The following is a 25,642-nucleotide window of genomic DNA, read 5'->3' as shown; positions in this document are numbered from 1 at the left end:
CATAGAAATAGCCACTAAAATCTTTACTGTATGTACTCAGCTTTGCAATGACACATTCAACTTTCGACTTCAAAGGCCAGTGACAATGTCAGAACAGAATCCTTTCAGATGTTGAGTGATTGTGCATTAGTTCCCACGCTTTAGCAGTAGCCTTGGTTATTGAATTAACTAATGGTTTCACACAATTCAAACAAGAAAAGGCCACTTACTTTGCCCAATGAGCTGAGCAATAGTTTTTCGGCTGTCTTCAGAACCTTCACATTCTTTAACAGCAAGCTGTTTGTTAGCAGTTTCCAGTCGATCTACAATTCATAGAATGCAAGAAAATTAAACAACAAAATCTTGAAGGCAAGTGAACATTGAGAAGAACTGAATGGTTTTTTTAAAAATATTTTTTCATGGAACATGGGCTTTCTAACTAAGCCATCACATATTGCACATCTATAATTGTGCTCAAGAAGGTGGTGGTGAGCTGCCTTCTTGAACCACTGGAGTGCCTGAAGTTCAGGGATACTCAATGAATTTAAGAAGTGGAATTCTGGATTTTGACCCAGTGACAGAGAAGCAACAGCAATACAGTTCCAAATCAAGATAATGTGTGGTTTGGAGGCGAATTTGCAAGTTATGGTGTCCCCTTGCATCTGCTGCTCTTGTCCTTCTAGGGGATAGGTTGCAAGATGGGAATCTGTTGTCAAAGGAGCCTGGATTAGTTGCTGCATTTTGCAGCATAGCAATATTACAAAACTATTCTCAAGTAGTTGGGCCAATGAGCTGAAGAGTGACAGATGGAGTTTAATCTAGATAAATGTCAGCTACTAAATTTTGGTAGGACAAATCAGGGTAGGACCTATACACTTAAGGTCCTGGGGATTGTTGCCAAAAAAATGGAGACTTTGGAGTGCAGGATCATTATTCCTTGAAAGTGGAATCCCAGGTAGGCATAGGTAGTGAAGAACGCATTTCGTACACTTGCCTTTATTGGTCAGTGCACCGAGTACCGGAGTTGGGAGGTCATTTTGCGGCTGTACAGGACATTGGTTAGGCCACTTTTGGAATAGTGCATTCAATTCTGGCATCCCAGCTATAGGAAAGATGTTGCTCAACCTGAAAGCATTCAGAAAAGATTTGCAAGGATGTTGCCAGGGTTGGAGGTTTGAGCTATATGCAGAGGCTGAACAGGCTGGGGCTATTTTCCTGGAGCATTGAAGGATGAGGGGTGACCTTACAGAAGTTTATAAAATCATGAGGAGTGTGGATAGGATGAATAGCCAAGGTCTTTTCCCCAGGGTGGGGGGAGTCCAAAACTAGAGGACACAAGTTTAAGGTGAGAGGGGAAAGATTTAAAAGGGACCTAAGGGGCAACGTTTTCGAGCAGAGGTTGGTGCGTATATGGAATGAACTGCTAGAGAAAGAGGAGGAAGCTGGTGTAATTAGAACATTTAAAAAGGCATCAGGATGGGTATACGAATAGGAAGGGTTTAGAGGGATATAGGCCAAATGCTTACAAATAGGACCAGACTAATTTCTGATATCTGGTCGGCATTTTCAAGTTGGCCGAAGGGTCTGTTTCTGTGCTGAAAATCTCTATGATTCTAGTTCTGAGAAACCAGCTCTGGTGTCAATGCTACAGTAACCAACTGGTTACCACAAAAGTAGTTCCCACAACAATAAGCTTTTAAAATCTATGATCTGGTGTTTATACAGCCTGTCAGTGCCGTGGACGTTCATGTAAATAGTTGTTTTTAAAACTTGTTTTCACTTGAAGTTGAGCACCAACCGATCAACAGGTAACTTCTAGGCTTCTCAACCTCTTGTGACAAGCCTACTTTGTGTTTGTTGCCACTGGTTAAAACTAACCTTTTCAAATAGCCACTTTGCCACTAATGTAACTTTGCTGTGGCCTCACTTGTACTCAAAGCCCCCCCACACTGAGGAGTCCAGAACTAGGGGACACTGCTTTAAAATTAAGAGTCGCACTTTTAAGAATGAGATAAGTGTATTTAAAATACAGGTTCATTGAACAAACTAAAACTTGAAAGGACAAAGTCACTCGTCTGGATGAATTAGATATACGTATATTAGAAGAATTCAGGAAGGAGACGTAGAGGTATCACTACCCATGTATAATCATTTGTTAGAAAAAGGTACAGTATCAGAGTACAGCAATAACTAATGTAATTCCAATATTTAAGAATATGACACATCCAGGAAATTACAGACCAGTCAGCTGATCAAATGTAGGAAAAATAATAGAATCCTCAGAGACTGAAAGAAAAATTTAGAAACTGAAAAGTAAAATATTGTTTGACCAACCTTACTGACTTTTTTTAAAAAGCGTTAACAGGGAGTACACAATGGTGTGCAATAAATACAATTCATCTGGATTTTCAAAAGGCCTTCAACAAAATACCCATAATGGACTACTGAATAATGTCAGACAATGTGAAATCAGACATTCAGCAGAATGGATCACAAATTGCCGTCAAGACAGAAAGTAGGGTGCATTGGTAAAGGATAGGTATTTAGAGTAATAGAAAGTGGGAACTGGTGTTCCAGATGGATCAGTGCTGGATCACCACCCTGGAATATTAGCGCCAAAAATTTGGATTTTGGACTCTAAATATACTTTCTAAAATTGTAAGTAATATAAAATCAGGGGAGGATTGAGCAAGACTGCAACAAACTGGAAAAAAAATTAATAAACTTGCAGAATGTAAGGGCTCAGAACAAAGTGGCAGTGCCCCTACTTGAGCCAAAAGTTCAAGTTCAATCTGCTCCAGTGATGTGTCATGAGCATATTTGAACAGGTTGTTTGAAAATATCTAACCTTCAATAATGAGCAAATGATTGGTAAAGAAAGTGAGGGAGGTCATCTCATACGTGGAAAGTACAAATACAGTTGAGTACAAAAACAAAGAGATCCAAGATTACAATTACACCAATTACTAAAAGTTGTTCCACAAGTTGGCAAGGCCTTTTAAAAGAAAAGCAAACCAAGTTCTAAGCTTCATTTTCGGAAGGATTGGATTGGATTGGAAAGTAAGGAAGTTATCCTAACCTGTACCAAACAATGGGTGGACAACACTTGAAGTCACTTATGAAGTTCTGGTCACTAAGATGGCAATAGTGTAGGTCTCCACAGCTGAGGTTTGTCTGCTCCGTCCATTTCTTTTGTTTTTCCTCTTTTCGTAGGCTTTATTTTCTCTTCTTTCTTCCTACTTCCCATCCTTAAGCCTTGACTGAATTCATCATGGATTCCTAGCCTCAGCGCAGACTCCCAGCATTAAGAGCCTCAAGGCAAGAGCTGGCACAGACTGGGTTGGGAGGACTGTTCTTCTGAACTTCTTATTTCTTTATTTTTCCAATTTATTCCTATGATTTTGTACTTTTGTACTTAAGATGGCACAAAAGGTCTGTAGTGCTGGACTTTTTATTTCTTTATTTTTCTAACTTTTTCCCTAAGAATTTATACTTAAGAATCTGTACCTAGGTAGCGTTGTACCCAAGATGGCATCATAATTGGTGGCTTGCAAACTTTTCACTGTACTCATGAGTACACGTGACAATAAAGCTAATTCTAATTCTATTCTATATAGATACGATTTACAAGAGTGATATCAAAAATGAGGCTGTATAAATATCAGGAAAAGATCGTATTTGCCAATAAAGGTCTTTAGAATTATTAGTGGATACAGAAAGAATATTCCTCTTGTTGGAAAGAGTGGAATTAGAAGCTATCATAAGATAGTCACCAAGAAATCCATCAGAAAATTCAGAATAATCTATACAAGGAGAGTGGTTGGAATCAGCAGCTTACTACTACAGAGAATAATTACAGAAATCAGCATAAAGGAAAGCTAGACAAACATTTGAGGGAGAAGGTTACATTGGAAGATTTACATGACAGAACATACATGTGAAGCATAAACAGAAGCACCGGCTGCTTGGGTTGAACTGCAGTTTCTGTGCCACATATCCTGCATGAAATCCTATGTAATTGATAAAAAACAACTGCATATGTACTAGCATGATGTACAGTTGTTTAAAAATGAAAGTTCCCCACTGTTAATGGTTCCCTGCAATACAAACAAGCAGTTTCTACAGTAACAGGAGGCCACAACCATAATGGCAGAATTACTTCCAAAGCTGTTTTCTAGCATAAGTGCACCTGTAGACCTGGCCCTCTATTTTGGAGAGAGATGAAACACCAAGTCAATGGTTGTCAATTCAAATACTGACTGACCTGGTATACTCAAATTACAACCGAAGTATAGCTTGGAAAAATTCAACATAAATTTTAAATTACATATTAATGGATATCTAGAAGCGAATTGCAAGCTGGATTCTAACAAAGAGATTCTGATGGCATATTTGGTAATAAATATCCATGTGTAATTCATATCACTCCAGTACAGACTACTACATCAGAACAAATGTCAAATTCCTGAAGATTTTAAACCAAAATGGTGGTGCTGCCCTATAAATTGGCAATTGGTGTCAATTTTTAAATAGTTGCTGTACAGAAAAATATTATAACCAAAATTCTTTACAGTCCCTCCATGATTATCCTATTTATGATAAAATTCTCATGTACTTACAACTGTAAAAAATAACAAAAATATTATACTCCTTTGTAATATCACAAGTGCAGGTTTATTGAAATTTATGCTGGCTTAGGAAAATTTATTATGCGTCTTCACTTGTCTAAATTACTGAATACCAGTCTGATGAGCTCATTTGAAACTCTATTTTCATGTTCTGCACACTCTCATTCACTTCCCCTTCTCACCTACTTTGCAGAATGTCACTTTGTTTTTTAAAACGATTTCGTTACATCTATTATGTTTATTTTGCTTTATAAATATCTATCCTATTCATCCAGTGATGAGTCACTTGTACATGCAAGACATAAACAACAAATGTATAGCACTACTTGAGAAATTTTTTTTTACAAACAGCTAAACTGCAATAGTGTTCATTCATGTATTACAGTAATAATGGAAAGAGCAACAGAAACAGAGAGGAGAAAAAGCATGAGAACCACAGCTTACAATTAATATTATTTATTTTTATATACCTCGGCTTCTTGGTGAATTCTTCCACCCTAAATACTTGCATTTGTATCTCATTGCATGGACTCTGACTTTCTTTGCAGTCTCCATTCCCTCCCTTTCATAGACAAAGGTTTCAGTCTCCGTGCCATATAACCTGCAGCATTCCTACCACACAATGCCACCTTCCTCTGCAACCTTTAGAGTCGTTTTCCAAATAGGGCACTTTGACCAACTTCTGAACACTCTAGATTCTGATGGTATCACTCTTCACATTTTGAGAGACATCTTTGTAGAACAAAACCGAAGTATATGCAATTTGTTAATGTTGAAAGCAAAATAAGCTAAAAGGCTGGAAAAAGTTTAGGAGAACAAAAAGTTTTGGGTGAAAATACAATGCAAAGGCGAGAACAAAAGCAAATAAAGCAAAAGCAGAGAGGGAAAATGGAACTTTGTCAGGCAAATTAACTAGGCCATTTCACCAATCTTTGTTCATCCATCAACAAATACTAAGCATCACCGTATTCTATTGCTTAAAATCATTTCATCATATGCCTCTACTCGTCTATCTGTAGATTTACTCCATTTGTTGATCAGTTTATACACAGTTATTGTCTCACATTCATCTTAAACTTGCTATTCATTAGTTCAACCCTGGGTCCCATTTGTCCTACTTCACAGCCATCAATAGCCATTCTTCTCATCCATGATAACTACTCCTAGGGTTCCCCAGGAATCTATCCTTGGTCCTCTCCTTTCTTTAGCTGAAAGCACAATGCTGGATTATCAGACTGCTTATCCAACATCTATTACAGGATACACAGAAATTTCCTCCAACAAAATATTGGAAAGGCCAAAAACAGTGTCTTCTATCCCCAACACATAATCCACCCCATCATCAACTCCATCTTCTCAAATGCACCTTTCTGAGATTGAGCCAGACTGTTTGCAACTTCACGGTGACATGTGACCCTCACATGAGCTTTCAACAACATATCTGAGACATCACTGAGCGCCCTGCTTCTATCTCTAGCATCACCTATCATAGCCCCTGACTCAGCCCTTCTGCTGATACCCTCATCTGTGTCTTCATTATTTTTTAACTATTGTATCATACATCCAAGTGGTCTCTCACATATTATCTTCTAAACTTGAGGTCATCCAAAATCTGCTGATGTAACTTGCACCAAATACCATTCACCCATCACACCTGTGCTTTCTGATTTAGACTGGCTCCTGGTTAAGTAATACAAAAATTTTAAAACTCTCATTCAAATCCCTCTACAAACTGGCCCCTCCATATCTGTAATCCCCTCCAGTCATACAATACTCTGATCCACCCTCACTTCTCCAATTCTAATCACTCCACCACGAGAGTCTATGCCTCTAGTTGTCTCAGTCCTGAGCTCTAGAATTCTCTTGCTTAACCTTACTGCCTCTACGTGATGCAATCCTTCAAGACTTTCCTTAACATCCAACACTTTGCCAACTTGCAGTCATCTGCTCTAATATACAGAGCCATATAACGCCTCTGGAAAGTACTGTGGGACAAAGAACAAAGACCAATACAGCACAGGAACTGGCCCTATGGCTCACCAAGCCCACAAAGACATATTATGCCGTTCTGAACCAAAAACCTTTTGCTTCTAGGTGATCCATATCCCTCTATCCACTACCTATTCATACTTCTGTCTCTTAAAATGTTGCTACTGTATCTGCTTTGACCACCTCTTCTGGCAATGTATTCCAGGCACTTACCACCCTGTGTAAAAAGCCTGCCTTTTACATCTCCCTTAAAATTTACCCCTTTTTACCTTAAACCTATGCCCCCTAGTTACTGACAATTCTACCCTGGGAAAAAAGGTACCAAATATCCATTCTATCCATGCCTCGAATTTTGTGAGCTTCTATCAGGTTGCCCCTCAGCCTCTGATGTTCAAGTGAAAACAAACCAAGTTTGTCCAATCTGTCGTCATTGCTAATACCCTCCAAAAAGAAAACATCCTGTTAAACCATTTCTGTGCCCTCTCCAAAGCCACCACATCCTGCTGGTAGTGTGGTTACCAGAGCTGCACACAATATTTCAAATGGGGCCGAACTAAAGTTCTGTACAGCTGCAACATGACTTGCTGATATTTATATTCTATGTCCCAACAGATGAACACGAACATGCTATATGCCTTCTTGACCACCTTCTCCACTTGCATTATCACTTTCAGGGAACTGTGGACCTGTACATTTGTATCCCTCTGTATGCTGATGCTATTAAGGATTCTGCTACTTACAGTATACTTCACTCCTGCATTAGATCTTCCAAAATGCATCACCTCACATTTGTCCAGAATAAATTCCAATTGCCACTTCTCTGCCCAAGGCTCCAGCCTATCTGCATCCTGCTGTCTCCTCTTGCAATCCTCACTATCTGCAGCTCCCCCAATCTTAAGTCTCATTCATAAATTTATTAATAAGACCATCGACATTCTCCTCCAAATCACTTACATATGTCTCAGACATTAGGGGACACAGCACTGTTCCCTGTGGAACACCACCAGTCAAGGATCTCCAATTAGAAAAACATCTTCCACTGCTACTCTGTCTTCTATGACTAAACCAGTTTTGTATTCATCTTACATGCTCACCACAGACCCCGTGTGACGTCAACTTTTTTTTAAATCGGCCACAAGGGACCTTGTCAAAGGCCTTGCTAAAGTCCACGTAGATTAAGTCTGCTGCCCTGCCCTCGATCATCTTTTTCAATTTCTCAAAACAATCAAATTTGGGAGACACATCTTTCCCCGCACAAAGCTATGCTGCGTATCACTAATAGGTCCATATTTTTCCAAATGTGAGTAAATCCAGTCCCTAAGAATCTTCTCCAATAATTTCCCTACCACTGACATAAGGCTCACCAGCCTGGAATTTCCTGGATTATCTCTGCTATATCTTCTTAAACAAAGGAACAATATTGACTATTCTCCAGTCCTCTGGGACCTCTCCTGTGACTAAAATAGGACACAAAGACTTTGTAAAAGGCCCCAGCAATAGCATTTCTTGCCTCCCTCGGTATTCAGGGATAGATCCCTTCAGGAGTTTGTCTACCTTAATGCCTTTCAAAACACCCAACACCACCACCACTTTTATACTGACCTGCCCTAGAATATTAACATATCCCTCTCTAGACTCAACATCCACCATGTCATTCTCCTTTATGAATATGAATGCAAAATACTCATTAAGGACCTCACCCACTTCCTCCGGCTCCACTCAAATTCCCTCCTTCGTCCTTGAGTGGACCTATCCTTTCTGTAGCTACCCTCTAGATCTTTATATACATATAAAACATTTTGCATTTTCGTGAATCCTGCTTGCCAAGGAAATTTCATGGCCTCTTTTAGCCCTCCTAACTCTTTGTTTAAGGTCTTTCCTGCTTTCTTTATATTTTTCCAAGGGCTTTGCCTGTCTTTGCCTAAACCTTACGAATGCCTCCTTTTTCTTTACAACTAAGCTCACAATTTCTCGTCAAAGGTTCCCGAATCTTGCCACCCTCATCCTTCATTTTTACAGGAACATTCTAGTCCTGAACTCTAACCAACTGGCCTTTAAAAGATTCCCACATGATAAATGTGGATTTACCCTCAAACATCTGCCCCCAATCTACATTCCCCTGTTCCTGCCTAATATTGTCATAGTTAGCCTTCCTCCAATTCAGTACTTTCACCAGAGGACTACTCTTATCCTTATCCGTAAGTAACTTAAAACTTACAGAATTATGGTCACTCTTCCCAAAACACACCACTGATCACCTGGCTGGCTCAGTCCCCAGTATCAGTTCTGGTATGGCCCCTTCTCCTAGTTGGGCTGTTCACACATTGCTTCACAAAAACCTCCTGGATTCTGTATTTATACACTAGCTTAACATAATAAAAGTTATTGTCATTGAGGTTCTGGGTGCAAGATCTCAAGATATGCTACACACACAAGGAAGGCCACAAACAAAATACTTCAATTTATAAAGTGCGTCAACATTCTTTCCAGAGTTAGAAGTCTAACTATTTACTCTCAAACATTGGCTGATATTTCAAGGAATGAAACATGCTCAAAACACACACAAATCATCATTGTACACTACATCAGCAAAACAACTGCACAGGCAGGTGAATGAGGAAAATATTCAATTAGTTAGCTCCTAAAGAACTGAGGCTACAAATTAGATAGATTTCAGAGCAGTTGATCAATATCTTCATTTATGTTAAGACAGGCATAGGGTTTTCGCCAACCTCCATGACCCAGGTAGCACCACCATAACATTTCTTTGCAGTTTCAAAAGGTAGAATATTAAAGAGCCAAAGCATGTATAGCAGGGAAGCAAGCAGAGAACCATTTTGCTCAGTCAAATATCATAATATTGGCAATAACCATCCCAATCCCATTTATATGAATTGTTTATATCCTTTTTCAAATAATTATTGTATTTAATCAATAAGAAAATCAAGAATTATGAAGGAAAAGGCAGGAAAGTGGCACTGAGGATGATCAGATCAGTCATGATCTCATTGAGTGGTGAGCAGACTCAATGGGCCAGATGGCCTACTCTAGCCCCATGGCCTTTTTCCCTATTAAATGGTATCATTGCATCTACCTTACCTGCTGCTGACGGTTAAACACATTCGATAATTCTATAACCTTTACCTAAATAGAAACTAATTTTTCCCTTTGTTCCTATCATAATGAACACTTAATGCATCGTCGCTGCAGATTTTCTATCCAGTAGAAAGAATTTTTTGCTAGCCAGCATTCATAAACTTAATCTTATTTTATAAACTCCCTTCATGCTAATTAGCTTTACTTGTTCAGTAATGCATCACTCTTTTTCACAGAAAGGCAGACATTTGTCTATGATTCTGTGTGAGGTGAGCAACAGTGAAGAACATTGCCATCATGGGATGGACCAAGTCACCAAATATAAAACTACTGAAGCATTAAGACACATTTTACCTCTTAGATCTCGATTGAAGTCATAAAGTCTGCGGATTTCACCTTCCAACTTGTTCCGCATGGCTTTTTCCAAGGTTTCCTTCTTGGAAGAAGATTTCACCAGGTTTTCATAAGCTTCTGAAACCCTCTCAATTTCCATCTCCAACTACATCAGAAGAAAATTTACAATCAGTTCCTTCACCAGTGCCTGAAGGAATAGATTCATAGTATATGCATGATACATTCAGGAGCTCGAAACAGATACAAGTAATGTAGTTGGTTCAGAAACAGGAACCATTATTTTTTGACCAGTTCAAGATAGTACGACTGCGGACTGAAGCCAAGTTTGGAACTGTTCTAATTTCTAAAGTGCAGTATGTTGAGTATATCAAACACACATTAGCAAATTACTAGACTCAAATCAAATTTTGAAATGGAATCCCCAGGTGACGAGAATCAGATTTCTGTCAACTTGCTTTCAAATTTCTGGACTTGCTGGATTTGATGATTCACTAACACTCCATTCCTGTAGGAAAACTTTTCGACAATAATAGTCCTGTAACACCGTCTTTCAGAAATTAAAACAGAAAGGTTCTCGGGAGTATATTAATATCTGGGAGCTAGGCATATGGAAAACCTCAGATCAATGGTCAGAGCAGTCAGTGCTGCAACTATCAACATATCATGACACAAATACTCTGAAAATTTTACTGTAATTATTTTAAGGCAAGAGACTAATACGGAAACATTTTTAAATAAATAAATAATTTGAATACACATGGTGTTTACAGACCAACCTTAACTGCAGTGACAAACTTGCAGTAACTTGCATTTTGGACCAGCCTGTGGACCAGATCACTATTTAAGAACCACTTTTCTGACACACTCCTGGATTGCCTCCAACATTCTACCTTGAAGAAGGGTCCCGACCCGAAACGTCAGCTTTCCTGCTCCTCTGATGCTGCCTGGCCTGCTGTGTTTCTCCAGCTCCACACTGTGTTATCCCTGACTCCAGCATTGGCAGTTCTTACTATCTCATCCAAAACTCAGTTGCCCATGCTCTATCACACCAACTCTTGTCCACTCATTATCCTTTGTGCTCAAAAGGTCTACACTAGATCCTAGTTAAGTAATAAGTCAATTTAAAATCCATATTCTTGTGTTCAAGTACTTCCATGGTTCCACCCTCCATTATCCTTCCTCCATCCTTACAGCTCTCCAAGATATCTGTGCGTCACTAATCCTGGCGTCTTGTGCATCCCTGATATTAATCACAACACTGTTGGTGGCTGTACCTTCAGCTGTCAAGATCCATAGATATAGAACACCCTCTCCAAAAACTTTCTACCTCTCTTTCCTCCTTTAACAGGCTCCTTATTATGCCCCCACCCCCCTCTAATACTTCCAGATGTGGATCAGCCAAGTTTTGCTATATCATTCTTATGAAATATTTTGGGATATTTTATTACATTAAAGGGACTTCATAAAAAACTAGCTGTTGTAAACAACACACTGTGAGGCTGAAGTCAGAATAGGTTGTTGTGATAGTCTCCTGCCTTTTAAAGAACCAGTCAGATTTTTTGACAATGAACTCATTTTTGAGGTTTTTTTTTCTGGTGTTACCACGCAAATTATCATAATTACAGAGTTCAATTTCATAACTGGTACAGGTGAACTTATGACTCTCGGTTGCTTATTCTGGAACATAACCACTTGGTTACTAGAGAATTAAATGACCAAATTCATTATGGAGAGAATGACATAAAATTTATGGAAGAAATGGACTGTGTTTCCATCCCACATGTTTTACAGTAACATCCTCTGTTTTGAACTATGCATGCTATGTGCCATTTGCAAGCTTAGATATCAAGCATCAAAGCAGCAAAAGACTACAGAAAACAGCAGCCTTGAGTAATTGTTGATTGATTTCCCTATCTTTTTCCTGGCTTTCTCCTCAGGAGCATCATCCTCTTCCTAAAATCTCAGCTGAGATGAAAATTATTTAGTTTTCATGGGGCTGGAGTACATAAAATTAAGCCCTCAACTCATCTCAATTTGCTCCAGTGTTAACCGCACTGTCTCTAGATCTGATCACAGTCTGAGTGTTCACCGTGGATTGCTGCGCTCAAGCCAGCTCTGTCGGGGGAGCACACATGAACCAGATGCCCCTCTAATCTAGTTTAGAAAAAGTCGTCTTCATTCTGGAGATGAAAAAAATCGTCCAAGTAATGAAACATAAACCAAAACAACTGATACACCAACCATCAACAGTGTCAGATGTCTCATTAAGTTGGTTTTTGAAACTGAGCTAAAATTAGATTTCCCCAAAATGTCAGCTCTCTTGAAGAATTTGACTTTGGTGTAGTGATATCAGTGAGCTTACATACTATACCAAACAATCAAAGCAAAACAGAGCACTTACAAACAAAGTCACAAAATATTAGATTGCAAAGCATTATCTGACAGGTTTTATCTCAAATTTATCTTAAAAATAAGCCTTAAGCCAGCCTAAAGCATCATTTCCATTTCTAGGCGAGGTCCATTTTCATTTCCAGACAGATTTCATTAATTTATTGCCACTTTAAGGGCAGTTTCAGGATATGGACCTGTGCCTGCAGAGATTGCCACTGCCCCAAATCTACTTAATTGAAGTGACTCTGAGAAACTATTACCCTATTCTCTCCAAGGTATGATTTTGAATTCAGCTCCAAGGATAAACGAGCAATATCCATAACGTGCCTCATCATCAAATCCTCTTGGAGATTGCCTAAGATGCTATAAGAAAGCAATTACTCATTTATGCTACACGTACTGCAAATGCTGCTAACAGAACATGTATCACCTTCTGTAATTTAGCTACTTTGTCGTAGTATCCCTCCAACTCCTGTCGAAGAGCACGGTTTTCCTCAGATAAGATTTCTACCATTTGCTGAGCTCGCAAGACAATGGCCAATGGGTCACCCTGGAACTGCTGATTCAGGTGGCTTGCAAGGGGGTTCTGTTGGTGTTGAGCAGCCAACAGACTCGGTGAGGGTGGTGGCTGCATCACTGACGTAGATCCCATTGATGTCTGAGATGACGATGGGCTGTGTTGATAGTTTCGCTGCTGTAACTGCAACTGCTGATGTGTTGACCCCTCTTGAGTTTGCCTGTTAACATGAAAAAAACGACTACTACTTGTACATAACAATAAGTGGAACATAAAAGACAGAACAAATGCAAATCATAAACCCCCTCACTGCTGCTTCATCATTTAATAGGATTCCAGCCAATCATTGACCTCAACTCAGTTTTCCCATCTGATCCCAATATCACTCAATTCCCTCAACTGTCCAGGAAATGGACTGAGTATGTTCAAGGCTAATATCAATGACTGCGTATTCACAATCATATTACAGATACCATGTAGTGAATAAACTGCAGCTTTGCGTAAAGGGAACAGTTTTGTCACATTTGATACCATTCCTGTTCACATGAAGAACTGTCATCTTCCATCCAATGTACTGCTGCATATGCCAATCTAACTAACAGATTGCCACCATTTCAAAAGAAGGATTATAACACACTTCTTGTGCAAATCTGAAGTGCACAGGACTTCAGAAGCTTCAGTTGTTTTACCAGAAGTAATGTCACTTCTTCTTGCTATTCTGACATGCCTGTCCCAAGTGCATGACTTACCTTTTACGAGCAACTTAAATGAGAAAGAGTGACCAATGGAATTCCCCAAATATTTCTAGACTGGTAAAACAAGTACATTATATTTGATTACACTTGTGGATTTTTTTTTTAAATAAACACACACCAATGGGTGTATTGCAGGCAAACAACCAAACATCATAGTGTGCTTCTTTTCACTGCTTGGTTAAGCAATAACCTCAACCCTCCAGCTACTGTCAATCACAGCATTTTCTACTGTCATTGTAATGAAAGAAACAACTTGAGGGCACATCACAAGATGAGGCAGGGCCGAAAAAAAATTACACCTGCTGACATGTCTGAAGCAAACAGGTATGAGAGTTTGAAAAACAAACTCGCCAGTTTTCAAGCACTCTGCTTCCACATCTGATTCCAGAACTACTTTGTTGACCAATTATTATGGAGCGTTTTTACTTGCAAGGCAAGCTATTCAGGTGAAGGTTAATTAGAGGACATGGATTGGATGAAGAATGACCGCATGGGGCAGGACCAAAGGTATAGTTAAAGCATTAGAAAGACACTTTTGATGGATGGGACAGGGATAGGAACAGGAACACACCAATCTCTCAGATTATAGCTAATCTTTGCCATAACTCCATTTACTCATCTTTGCTTCCAGTGTTTGAATACATTCAAAAGAAAAATCCGCTGATTTCAATCTTGGAAAACTTTCATTTGAAGCAGTAAACATAATGATACACAATCTCATTGTTCTGCTCAATCTCAACTAATGCCTTAAATCTAAACACAATACAGGGCCATTTTGCATTACAACAATCTGCAACAAAATTCACACCTGCAAGAATGGATGATTTATTTAGTGTGATTCGTGCAATGATCAAAAACTCAAATCAGAGTATTAAGCATTAATGGAACACAGAGCTTTAGGAAGAGATTTCCAGAGTCCTGAGTCAAGCCGTAAGTTAGCATTTTCAAGTTTGGGAAGAAAGGAATGGCGGAGGTTGATTAGTCAACAGGGCAGAGTTGCAGAAAAATCATTCCCCGACAGTTGTAGGACTGTGAAAGGTGACAGAGGTAGGTAACCAAAAGACCATGAATTGATATAAGCAAGAGGAAGGAAATTTTAAACCCAAGACACAGAGCCAGAGCTTATTTAGTTCAGTAAGCAAAAATGCAATGAATAAACACAACTTCATAGGTTAGCAGAGTTTGGATTTTGAAATTTATGGAGGGTGAACGATAGTAGATCGGCCAGGACAGCAGTGGAATTGTTAAACCTGGGGCGAAAAAAAGGCACGGAGGAGGGTTTTACGTGCATAGAAGCGGAGTGAAACATACATAGTTAAAGCCTTTGGGTGCAAACTAGTATGATGTTAAATAAGTTCAGAGACAGTTAATTGGCTGACGCAAGGAATGGAGGTGTAGAGCTGGCTATCATCAGTATTTAAATTTGGAACCTATCCTCAGATTTCACCACCAAGGGGCAACATGTAGAGGAGGGGGAGCAACACTGATTGAAGAGGGCCGCAGATATAATGGCACAAGATGGGAAAAGAATGCAACGCACATTTTGTTCAAGCTATGACTGGATGGGTAACAGTGGTGCCAGGAAATGGCAACTTCACTGAGGTAGACAATGGAAGAGAGAGACTGGAGGAAAACAGTGTGATTGGCTACGTCAAAGGCTGCGATGATGTCAATTGTCTGAGAATTCAAGCAGTGCACTTTAGACAGCGTACTGTCTGATTTTGGTGAGAGAGTTATTTCACTGCCCTCCATCCTTCAGATAGATTAGTTGTGTAATCTTTCATCCAGCCCCACTCTCTGCAGAGTCATCAGTATCGACCTTCCTTCTATGGAATCCTAACCCTATAACGATCTAGATGGTAAGGCATGCCTCTGTCCAACTTTAAAAGCTATCACTGACTGTTTCCAGATATCCCATAATTTCCCTCCTTCCTGATTTAGCATTTGTTACTGATCTTCGAGACATACAAAGAAAGTGATGAGACAAAAGACCAATTAACAGGAGTACTAATAGGATGTAGTAGCACTGGCACACAACAATGGTAAACAATACAGGCGGGAAATTTCCCACGCTATTACTTTGCTGATGCCTCTAAAGTCTATTTGAAAGAACAGCCCATCCCTGGAATTTTTCTTTTCAAAAAAACAACTGCTTGCTGGATTTGAATTTGGCTTATCCCAGTACAGAACCAAAGAGGATGTTGAAAGGTACTTTAAATACCAAGAAAAAAGTTATTGTGTCTGAGTTCCTGATCCCAGCTGTGTCATCAGGGAAAGGCCCAAAGTAGAGGCCAGGTGTTTCCCTACAGGAAGGAAAGGAGAAGAGAAACAAAAATTCACATTGTGTCAGGCATGCTACTGCACTTCTCATACTTGTTCAATTGGAGCACGGTAGAAGGTTTAGGACCAGGGCTGTCTAGTTATCCCTGTCAGAAATATTAGATGAAAGCAAAAAAAATGTTCCACATCAGTTTCTAACACTTTATGCAGTAAAGGAAGTATGAATAATGTATTATCATTCTTTTCAATGTATTAAAGCCATTATGCCTTTGAAGCCTGCTGCAAATCAAATGTCTATGTATTCTTAAATATTTGCATTCATACTAAGATTTAAAGCATCAGCTCTTGATCAAACAACAGCAACAGAGATCATGCAGGCTAAACAGTTTGGATTTGGTCAGAAAGATTCGACTAGGATGATTAGAACTCCCCAGATTTAGATTTCATGACACTTGTTTCCATTGCTTCCATTTTCAAAATGTCATCAGTCAAGTGGTCAATATGCTGCACAAATAGATATTACAAAAGAGCAAAACTACAATTTCTGCAGTTTTCCCATTTACTTCATGGAAAAATGATGCATGGGAATATGACAATGCTACAAGTTCCCTCCAAGACACTCAACATCCCGATATGGAACCAACTTGGTGTTCCTTAACTAACGTTTGACCAAAATCATGGCATTACTTTCCTAACAGCACTGCGGGTGTACAAACAGAAACATAGAGTACCGCAGCCCAAGGAGGTGGCTCACCACAACCTTCTCAAGGATAATTAAGAATGGGCAAAATGTTGGCACTGCCTGTGACACTCACATCCAATGATTAAATTAAGCTCATTGAATTTAAAAGGAATCAGCATGTGCCAACACCCTCAAGCCTGCAGCATGGCAGAGAATTCAACCCATTAAAATTTACTTGCATTTGCAGCTAACATGTGGCCATGATTAATGGATTTTATTTTGCTTGTAAGCGAATACTGTAAAAACTGAATATAATTACAAGTATGGGCTCACTGCAGATCTCTACAAGAAAGGCTATGATTTCATATTGTAATATGTTCTCAGATGACCCAAGTCAAAGGAGACCATCAGGATCCAATGCTCTACCTTGTGCACAGATCCCAAAGGAGGTTCTGCTCTGCTCCCACTCAGTGTTGTTACAGTCATAAAATCCTCAAAGATAATTAACATATGGCAGGTGAAAATGCCACAAATTATACTTTTGCATTTCTGCCAAAAATTTCATCAGTTACTCCTCTAACTGTATTCTAATATTTGGAAAAGTAAAAGATCAGATGGAACATTGGTAAATGTTTCTGCTCATCAATGTGAAGAATTTCAGTTCAAAATTCATCTGGAAGTAAACTTTCTGCTCTGCATACATGTATAACTGCAATGGTCAAGAAGCCCGCAGACTGTGTTTGCATGGGTTTATTCCTGAAGAACATCCGATGAGCAAAGAAACTGAAGGATTACTCGCATCCGGGAATCAGAATCAAATCCTTCAAGAAATATAATTAGTTTCTATTTTTTAATGAAATAACTTTGCACTTTATGGAGTTGTCAGCTTTGGTCCCTTAGAACACAATATAAGCTTGTTTCTGTAACAGTAAATCAGTCACAGAAAATAATGGGAGAAGTAAAAGATCAAAGAAAGATCCAAAAAGATAACTCCATGATCCCCTATCAAGGTCTATTTTCTCTACTGTTGCACCTGTTGAAACAACAGAAGAATGTTTTCAGGGCAGGACTCAATGTAACCCAAATAGATTTCTGGAAAGTGGAAAGGTTGGATCCATCTACAATTTCATTAGATAAATATTAAGAAGCGGTCATATGAGCCATTTTAGCACCGCCATTCAGAAAGACTTGGAATCTCTTTTGCTAGCTTTCTCCTCCCAACCTCCATAAAGCTAAACTCATCTAAATCACTACATAATGCAGCAAGTTACAATGGTTCCCAGTTCAGCAATGCCTCAAGTTTCAATTTCTTATCTTAGATCTCAAGTACTTCCATGGCTTTGCCCAACCTAATACTGTAACTTCCTCCAGTTCTATAAACCTTCAAAAACTCTGCTGTTCTCCACCCCTGACCGCTTACATATTTATTATGTTGGAATGGTATATGGCCTAATCTCTCAGCCCTTCCTGTAGGCTATTATGGAACAGGTTGGCCACAAGTCTGAGGCCAAAACAATTAATATATACGTACAGTTCTACTCAGGCCAAGATGGTTACAGGTTTGATCAATTGTCCATACTAGGTTGGTTATCTCTATCAGGACAGCAGTCAAAATGGCTTCAACACCTTGCACGAGCAAGACAGAAGGGAAAAGAAACAAAAACCTGCATGTTAATGAACAAACCATGATGGAAAGTATGCATGTGGGGGTATCAAGCAAGAATTGGAGTGAGCTTGGTTCCAATGGACCTATTCAGTTAAAGAATGATGATCACTGAATTCTAACATGGAAAAATCAACACAAGAGAAAGACCCTGCAACTTACCACAAACCACCTTCACATTCAATATTTATTTTGTGTTGTAATGGAATGTAACTTGCACACAGCCTTGGTTATACCTTCCTTGAAAAATCTTGAGATTTCGATTTCCCATATTATCAGGAGGATACGAAGGCACTGGTGAAAGGATTTACTAGAATGAAACTTGAACTTGTAGGTTATAACCAACAGGAAAGATCAAGTACGTCAGGGCTCGTCCTCGAGGAAACGACTGACAGGTGACCCCTTTGAGGTTTTCTAAGATTGCAAAAGATCTTCAAAATTTTTAAGGAAAATTTTATTCTATCAAAAATTGTTGTAATGACGAATAGCACCATTGAAGGGAAGTTGGATAAGCAGATGAGATTGACAAAAAAAAAGTTATGCTGAGTGGAAGGAATTCTTTGTGGGACTTAATAAATTTATGTCTGTTGAGCTGGGCTTATTTCTGCACTCTGCTTTCTATGTCAAATCATAAACTGAGACTTTGCCCTTTACTCTCCCATAATGATAAAATTGCATTGGAGACCAGGATTTTAGAATGATCCCGCTTTACATACCTGACAGCCCCATACTCAGGAGGCGGTTGATATCTCATAACAGGAGCATCTGGCTTAATCTGTTGTTGAGAGTTTGAGGAAGGCTTCAAACCCTCTGTTGTCACCCCCAGTCTAAAGTCACTGTAGAAACTGCCATAGTCCTGAGCCTTGGAAGTAACAGGTAAAGTTGACATATTTTTGTAAGGATATTCAGGTGGAGGCCCCCTAGGGTCTATTCCCTTTATGGACGTCTGAGACAAAACATGCCCAGCATGTGTGTAGAATTCATTCGCCTGTTGGGACGAAATTACATTACTTGCAATTGAAGATTGTGCTTTTACACCACTCGTAGCTAAGGAGAGCTGCATAAGCCGTTCACTGAGAGAACGAACATGACCTTGTTTCAAGTCTTTAAGTCCATCATCTTGGTGAACCTTTCCAGCACCCAGCCTCTGGACAGTGGACTGCCCTTCAGTTCTCATCTTCTGGTTATTTATTCCAGTAACAAAGAAAGCAGTTCCTGCTGCTGTATGTTGCTGTCCTCTGAAAAACTGTGATTGGACCTTCGCTTCTTCATAAGTTGGCAGTTCCTCATTATTCTGTGCTTGTGCTGCTCTGGTCTGCAGCTGTTTCTCCATGACACTATTGTCAACTTGCAGCTCCTGGCCCTGGGGTTCCTGTCGTGCAGAATGTGGGACCACTTGACGCTCATCTTGTGTCAGACCATCATTTGTAGGTACTACAGACCCATTACTATTGTAGGCAATGACATTTACTGTGGCTTGCTGGTGCAAGGCAAGGAGGTTTCGATTCTCATTGGGGTTTCCATATCTGAGCTGCTCTTGCAACAAACGCTGTAGAACTGTCCCACTTGCTCCTTCTTCTGAATTTCTCATTTCAAGCCCGTGTGTTCTGTGAATGTCTTGCAGATATTGGACATCAAAATGAGCCTTTCCTTTAAGAAGATAAAGTATTAGCACAAATCAGTAAAGATAATAAACAAGGTGTATCATAAATATCTAATTGTCATTTACATTCTTTATTATTCATGCACAACTAAAAGATTTTAAAAATTATAAAAGATTCAGAGTAGAATCACAGAAGATTTCTTTCAGTACCAAAAACTTTCCTTATTCATGCTTCCATGTTAAGTTTTAAGACAAATGTATAATGAAATCTAAAAGAAATATCTGTTCTCGAAAAACAATAAGTCTTCTATTTTCTCGTTTCCTCACTGACTCAGTGGATAATTGGTACATTTGGTTTTGTAATGAACTAGACAAACTAGGTAGCTCTCGATTATAATTATTAATCCGAGTTAGCCAATATTTCTCAACTCTACTTCATTTGAACCTCTCTGAACTCCTTGACTGTTGCTAAATCATCAGACCTGTTTATCCAACATCCCATACTGGATGAGCAGAAATTTCTACCAGTTAACTTTTGGCAAGACTGAAGCCATTACTTCCAATCCCAATTTGATTCTCTCTCTGGTAACAGTCAGGGATTAAGTCAGTCCATTTGCAACTTCAATGCTACATTTAATCCGGAGATGAGCTTTCAAACTCATGCTTACGCCATCTCTAAATCGACATAATATCTCTCAAGAATCATCATCCTAGCTCATCATCTGCTGAATCTCTTATTCATGTTTTTCTTAGATCCAAACTCAACAATTCCAATAACTTTCCTCGTGGGTTCCCACATTTCACTTTCTGTAAAATTTGGGTCATCAAACCTCTCCTATCAACCTCTCAACTTGCAAAAGCCCTGTTCCCTAACACCCTGTGCTCGCCGAACCTACACTGGTTCCAGGGAGCTGTGGAAGCTCAATCTTTGCTTGTGTTTAAAAGTAGAGATTATTAGATTTCTGATTATTAGTGGGGTACAGGGTTACCGGGTTGGAGAGTTAGTAGGATTGAAGTGTTCGGTCAGCCATGAATGCACTGAATGGTGGGCAGGCTCAACAGGTTGAATGGTCTACTCCTGTTCCTATGCTCCTACGTATTTGAGTTACAACTGTAACGCAAAAGGCATAGGTTGAGGAAAAAATTTTCCTTAGTTGGCATTAGTATCTGTAAACAATTGAGGATAAAGAAAACAGAATCTAATCAGGATTATAACTTTTTACTATTGTCCGAACAAAAGCCAATGCATGAACATCTCGCACAAACAAAACTGAACTAATAATAAAAGGCAGGACCTCATGGTCTTCACTGATCATCAAGTGTTTTGAGAAGTCCTGAGGTCACGAAATGAACAATCATGTAAATGCAGACTTATTCCTTCTGTGGTCAATTGCTGACACTGAAGAAATGATGATCTGACAACGTGACAACCGGCTAGCATTCACAAAACTGTAGCTCAGCACAAATTTCAATCTTTACCAAAAGGAAGAAAAATCAGTGTTGGAAGTGAATGAGGTAAGATCCTCTTCTTGCACACAATGCTGTTCTCTTTCAAATGTAGCATTCTTTTTCACTCTGGCAACCATACAACAACTTTGATTGCCAAGGCTGGAATAAACAGCCTGTCACATGACAGGTTATTCTGTCATTTCACCATTCAGACGGAGAGGCATGTAAAAGTAAATAGTGCTATTGTCCAGCTGCTGTTTAAAAGAAATGAATCAATAATACAATCCAGCTCAATTGTGTATGTGCAGTGATTAAACTGTTTGGAATGTGGTTCCACCTCTTATGGAATTTTTATAAGCTCACTGATTCTGTAATATACACCAACTTATAATTTTATTAAGGAGGGCTACACCTTATACAAAATCAACTGCTGTGTATCCCAGCTATATCTTTTTAAAAATGAAAACTACCAATCTCTTTTCTAATGAAATTGAAGTAAGAGCAAAATTCCTTAAAACCAGTAAGAGCATAAGGTACAGGAGCAAAGAGGCCAATCATCCCGATGAGTCCGCTCTTCCATCCAAAGAGATCATGGCTAAACTGTTAACCCTCACCCTCAACTCCAGTTTCTTGTCTTTTCCCCATAACCCTCGATTCCTTTACAGATTAAAAATCTATCTCAGCCTTGAACATACTTATTGACCCAGCCTCCACAACTTTTTGCAGTAAAGAATTCCACAGATTCACAACACAGATGAAATTTCTTCACGTGTTTTGAACGTGCAACTCCTTATTCCGAAACTTTGCCCTCTGGTCCCAGACGCTTCCAAAATTAAACATTTTTGGCAGTTTTCTTCGGAATTAAAAAATTAAACTTTCTGATGAATGACCCCACATACAATATTATCTGATCTTTATGTTTCAGTTTGCTTTTGCATGACCTGCTGTACATTTCCTGCATTCTGTTGTAGTTTTCTTCTTCCATTAAATCAATTTCAACAGATTTGAACACTGAAGATCATAAATGAGTCTATTTTCTGCACAAGAACATCTTCAGTGGTTTAGATGGTTATTATTCAAATTATAAAATTAGTCAATCAAATGTGCTTTTAAACATCATATGAAAATCCAAGTGCAAACTCCAAACTCTGATAAAATACCCAACACACACGATCAAAAATGTTTCATTTTCAGTCAAAATATCATGAATCACTAATTATCACTAATGTCCTTTAGGGAAAGAAACTGTCATCCTTACCTGGTCTGGTCTACTTGTGACTCCAGACCCACAGCAATGTGGTTGACTCTTAACTGCCCTCTGGGCAATTAGGGATGGGCAATAAATGCTGCCTCGCCAGCGACACCCTTATCCCGTGAATGAATAAAGAAAATAAAGAAAAAATTGCCGCTTTTAAGGACATAAAAATACTTCTAAGATGTGACATGAATCAAGCATAATTTATGCAATAAAGGGAATATTTCCCTCAAAGTGTCTAGGATAATGTAGTTTTATCACACACTACCATGCTGGTAATGGACATCAACCAGACAAGATGGGTGAAAATAAAGTTACATCCCCATTGAGCAGTAATGTTACACCAAATGTTTCTTGTACAACAGCCTTCACTTATCATTTCAAATTCATAGAATCATAGACTCTCAGTGCGAAAACAGGCCATTCAGCCCATCAAGTCCACAATGACCTTCCAAACAGCACCCCACTGAGTTCCACCCCTCTATCCTATTCCTGCAACCCTGCATTTCCCATGGCTAATCCACCTAGTCTACATAACCTTGGACACTATGGGCAATTTAGCATGGCCAATCTACCTAACCTGCACATCTTTCGACTGTGGGAGAAAATTGGAGCACCCAGACGAAGTCCGGGCAGACACAGGGAGAATGTGCAAATTCCACACACAGTCACCTAAGGGTGGAACTGAACCCAGTACCCTGTTGTTGTGATGCAGCAGTGCCAACCACTGGGTCACTGTGCCGCCCTGTGTCTGTGGAGGACATAAGAGATGGAATAAGGTAAAAACCAAAAGAACTGCGAATGCTGTAATTCAGGAACAAAAACAGAAGTTATTGGAAAAGCTCAGCACGGAACAAGGTAATATGCAAGAACAAGTGCTGTGCCTTCTTAGCGCAGTAGGCAGCGTGTCAGTCTCATAACCTGAAGGTCCTGAGTTCAATCCTCAGAGAAGGCAAGCTTGAGAGCCTGTGGCTTTTGGGGCATCACGGTGGCTCAGTGGTTAGTACTGCTCCCTCACAGTGCCGGGAACCCAGATTCGATGCCACCCTTGGGCAACTGTCTGTGTGGAGTTTGCACATTCTCCCCGTGTCTGCAGGTGTTTCCTCCGGGAGGTCTAGTTTCTTCCCACAGTCCAAAGATGTGCAGGCTAGGTGGATTGGCCATGCTAAATTGCCTAGTGTTCAAGTTTGTGGATTAGTCATAGGAAATGTAGGGTTACAGGGTTAAAGTAGAGGGTGGGTCTGGGTGGGATGCTCTTTGGAGGGTCGGTGTGGACTTGGTGGGGCAAATGGCCTGCTTGTACACTCTATTGAGGTTGACAGATACATCAAAACATTATGCAGGTTCATTAGTTAGTACTTGCAGATGTATCAAATCACCAGCTTCTATGAAGGAGACATTGATGAATTTCATAATACATTTTAGTTATTGATTATTCATTTCTTGCCATAATAGGCAGTGAGAGAAAATTAAACAAAGCTAACTGAAAATGAGGACGCACCAACTGAAATTCAAGCAGCAATTTTCAGGGCTTCAGTAGTGGATGAGGAGATATCAACACTCAGAGGTAATATGCTAGAACAATTACATTTTTGGGTGAGTTTTTCAGTATTTTCTCCTATTTGTTCAAGTGAATCCCTTTGGTCATACCCTAGACAAGAGATGTTCTGCTCTCAGGCATCTACAATAAAACATACTTTTACTTTAATTAGAGTCATAGAGTCAGAGATGTACAGCATGGAAACAGGCCCTTCAGTCCAACCCATCCATTCCGACCAGATATCCTAAATTAATCTAGTTCCATTTGCCAGCATTTGATCCATATTCTTCTAAACCCTTCCTATTCATCTACCCATCCAGATGCCTTTTAAATGTTGTAATTGTACCAGCCTCCACCATTTCCACTGGCACTTCATTCCATACAGGCACCACCCTCTGTGTGAAAAAAAATGTCCTCTAGATCCCTTTTAAATCTTTCCCCTCTCACTTTAAACCTATGCCCTCTAGTGTTGGACTCCTTTCCTAGGGAAAGGGCCTTGGTTGTTCAGCTTATCCATGCCCCTTATGATTTTATAAACCTCAATAAGGGCATCCCTCAGCCTCCAATGCTCCAGGGAGAATAGCCCCAGCCTATTCAGCATCTCCCTATAGCTCAAACCCGCCAACCCTGGCAGCATCATTGTAAAACAAAACCAAAAAAAACTGCAGATGCCGTAAATCAGAAACAAAAACAGAAATTGCTGGAAAAGCTCAGCAGGTCTGGCAGCATCTGTGAAGAGAAATCAGAGTTAATGTTTTGGGTCAAGTGACTCTTCCTCAGAACTCAGTTCGGGGAAGGGTCACTCGACCCAAAATGTTAACTGCCCTGACTTACCTTTCCAAAATGCAGCCCCTCACATTTATCTAAATTAAACGCCATCTGCCACTCCTCTGCTCAATGGCCCATCTGATCAAGTTCCCATTGTACTCTGAGGTAGACTTCCTCACTGTCCACTACACCACCAATTTTGGTGTCATCTGCAAACTTACTAATCATACCTCCTATATTCACATCCAAATCATTAATATAAATAACAAAAAGCAGTGGATCCAGCACCAATCCTTGCAGCGCGCTGCTGATCACAGGCCTCCAGTACGAAAAGCAACCCTCCACCACGACCCTCTGTCTTCTACCTTCGAGCCAGTTCGGTATCCAAATGGCTAGTTCTCCCTGCATTCCATGTGATCTAACCTTTTTAACCAGTCTACCGCCTTCCTGAATTCCATATAGACCACGTCCACTGCCTTCAATCATCTTTGTCACTTCTTCCAAAAACTCAATCAAGTTAGCGAGTGAGAGACAGTAGGAATAGCTAGAAAAGCAAGATCATAAACAGCAAGAGATAGCAGGAACAGCAGATGCTGGAGAATCTGAGATAACAAGGTGTAGAGCTGGATGAACACAGCAGGCCAAACAGCATCAGAGGAGCAGGAAGGCTGACGGTTCGGGCCTAGACCCTCC

The 25,642-nt window shown here is 39.7% G+C and overlaps 1 protein-coding gene and 1 non-coding gene across 2 annotated transcripts in view; one reads left to right on the top strand and one right to left on the bottom strand.

The window, feature by feature from the left end:
* amot (angiomotin) overlaps window positions 1–22,690 on the bottom strand; it is a 40,647-nt gene extending 17,957 nt beyond the window's left edge. Inside the window, exons 1-5 of the mRNA XM_048605290.1 lie at window positions 22,645–22,690; window positions 19,051–19,984; window positions 12,868–13,174; window positions 10,047–10,191; window positions 210–302 (exon numbers count right to left, since the gene is read on the bottom strand). Of these exons, the coding sequence (XP_048461247.1) occupies window positions 210–302; window positions 10,047–10,191; window positions 12,868–13,174; window positions 19,051–19,925 (1,420 nt within the window). The 5' untranslated portion in view covers window positions 19,926–19,984; window positions 22,645–22,690. The remainder of the gene's footprint in view (window positions 1–209; window positions 303–10,046; window positions 10,192–12,867; window positions 13,175–19,050; window positions 19,985–22,644) is intronic.
* Window positions 22,691–23,523: 833 nt separating this feature from the next.
* On the top strand, window positions 23,524–23,596 carry trnam-cau. Its single transcript has one exon. It is a non-coding gene; the product is annotated as a tRNA-Met (tRNA).
* The last annotated feature ends 2,046 nt before the right edge of the window (window positions 23,597–25,642 follow it).

Source organism: Rhincodon typus, chromosome 14 (genome assembly GCF_021869965.1).
Source record: "Rhincodon typus isolate 14 chromosome 14, sRhiTyp1.1, whole genome shotgun sequence".
NCBI classification, from domain to species: domain Eukaryota; kingdom Metazoa; phylum Chordata; class Chondrichthyes; order Orectolobiformes; family Rhincodontidae; genus Rhincodon; species Rhincodon typus.
Note: the sequence above shows the minus strand (reverse complement) of the source record. Positions and strands in the feature narration are given on the sequence as shown.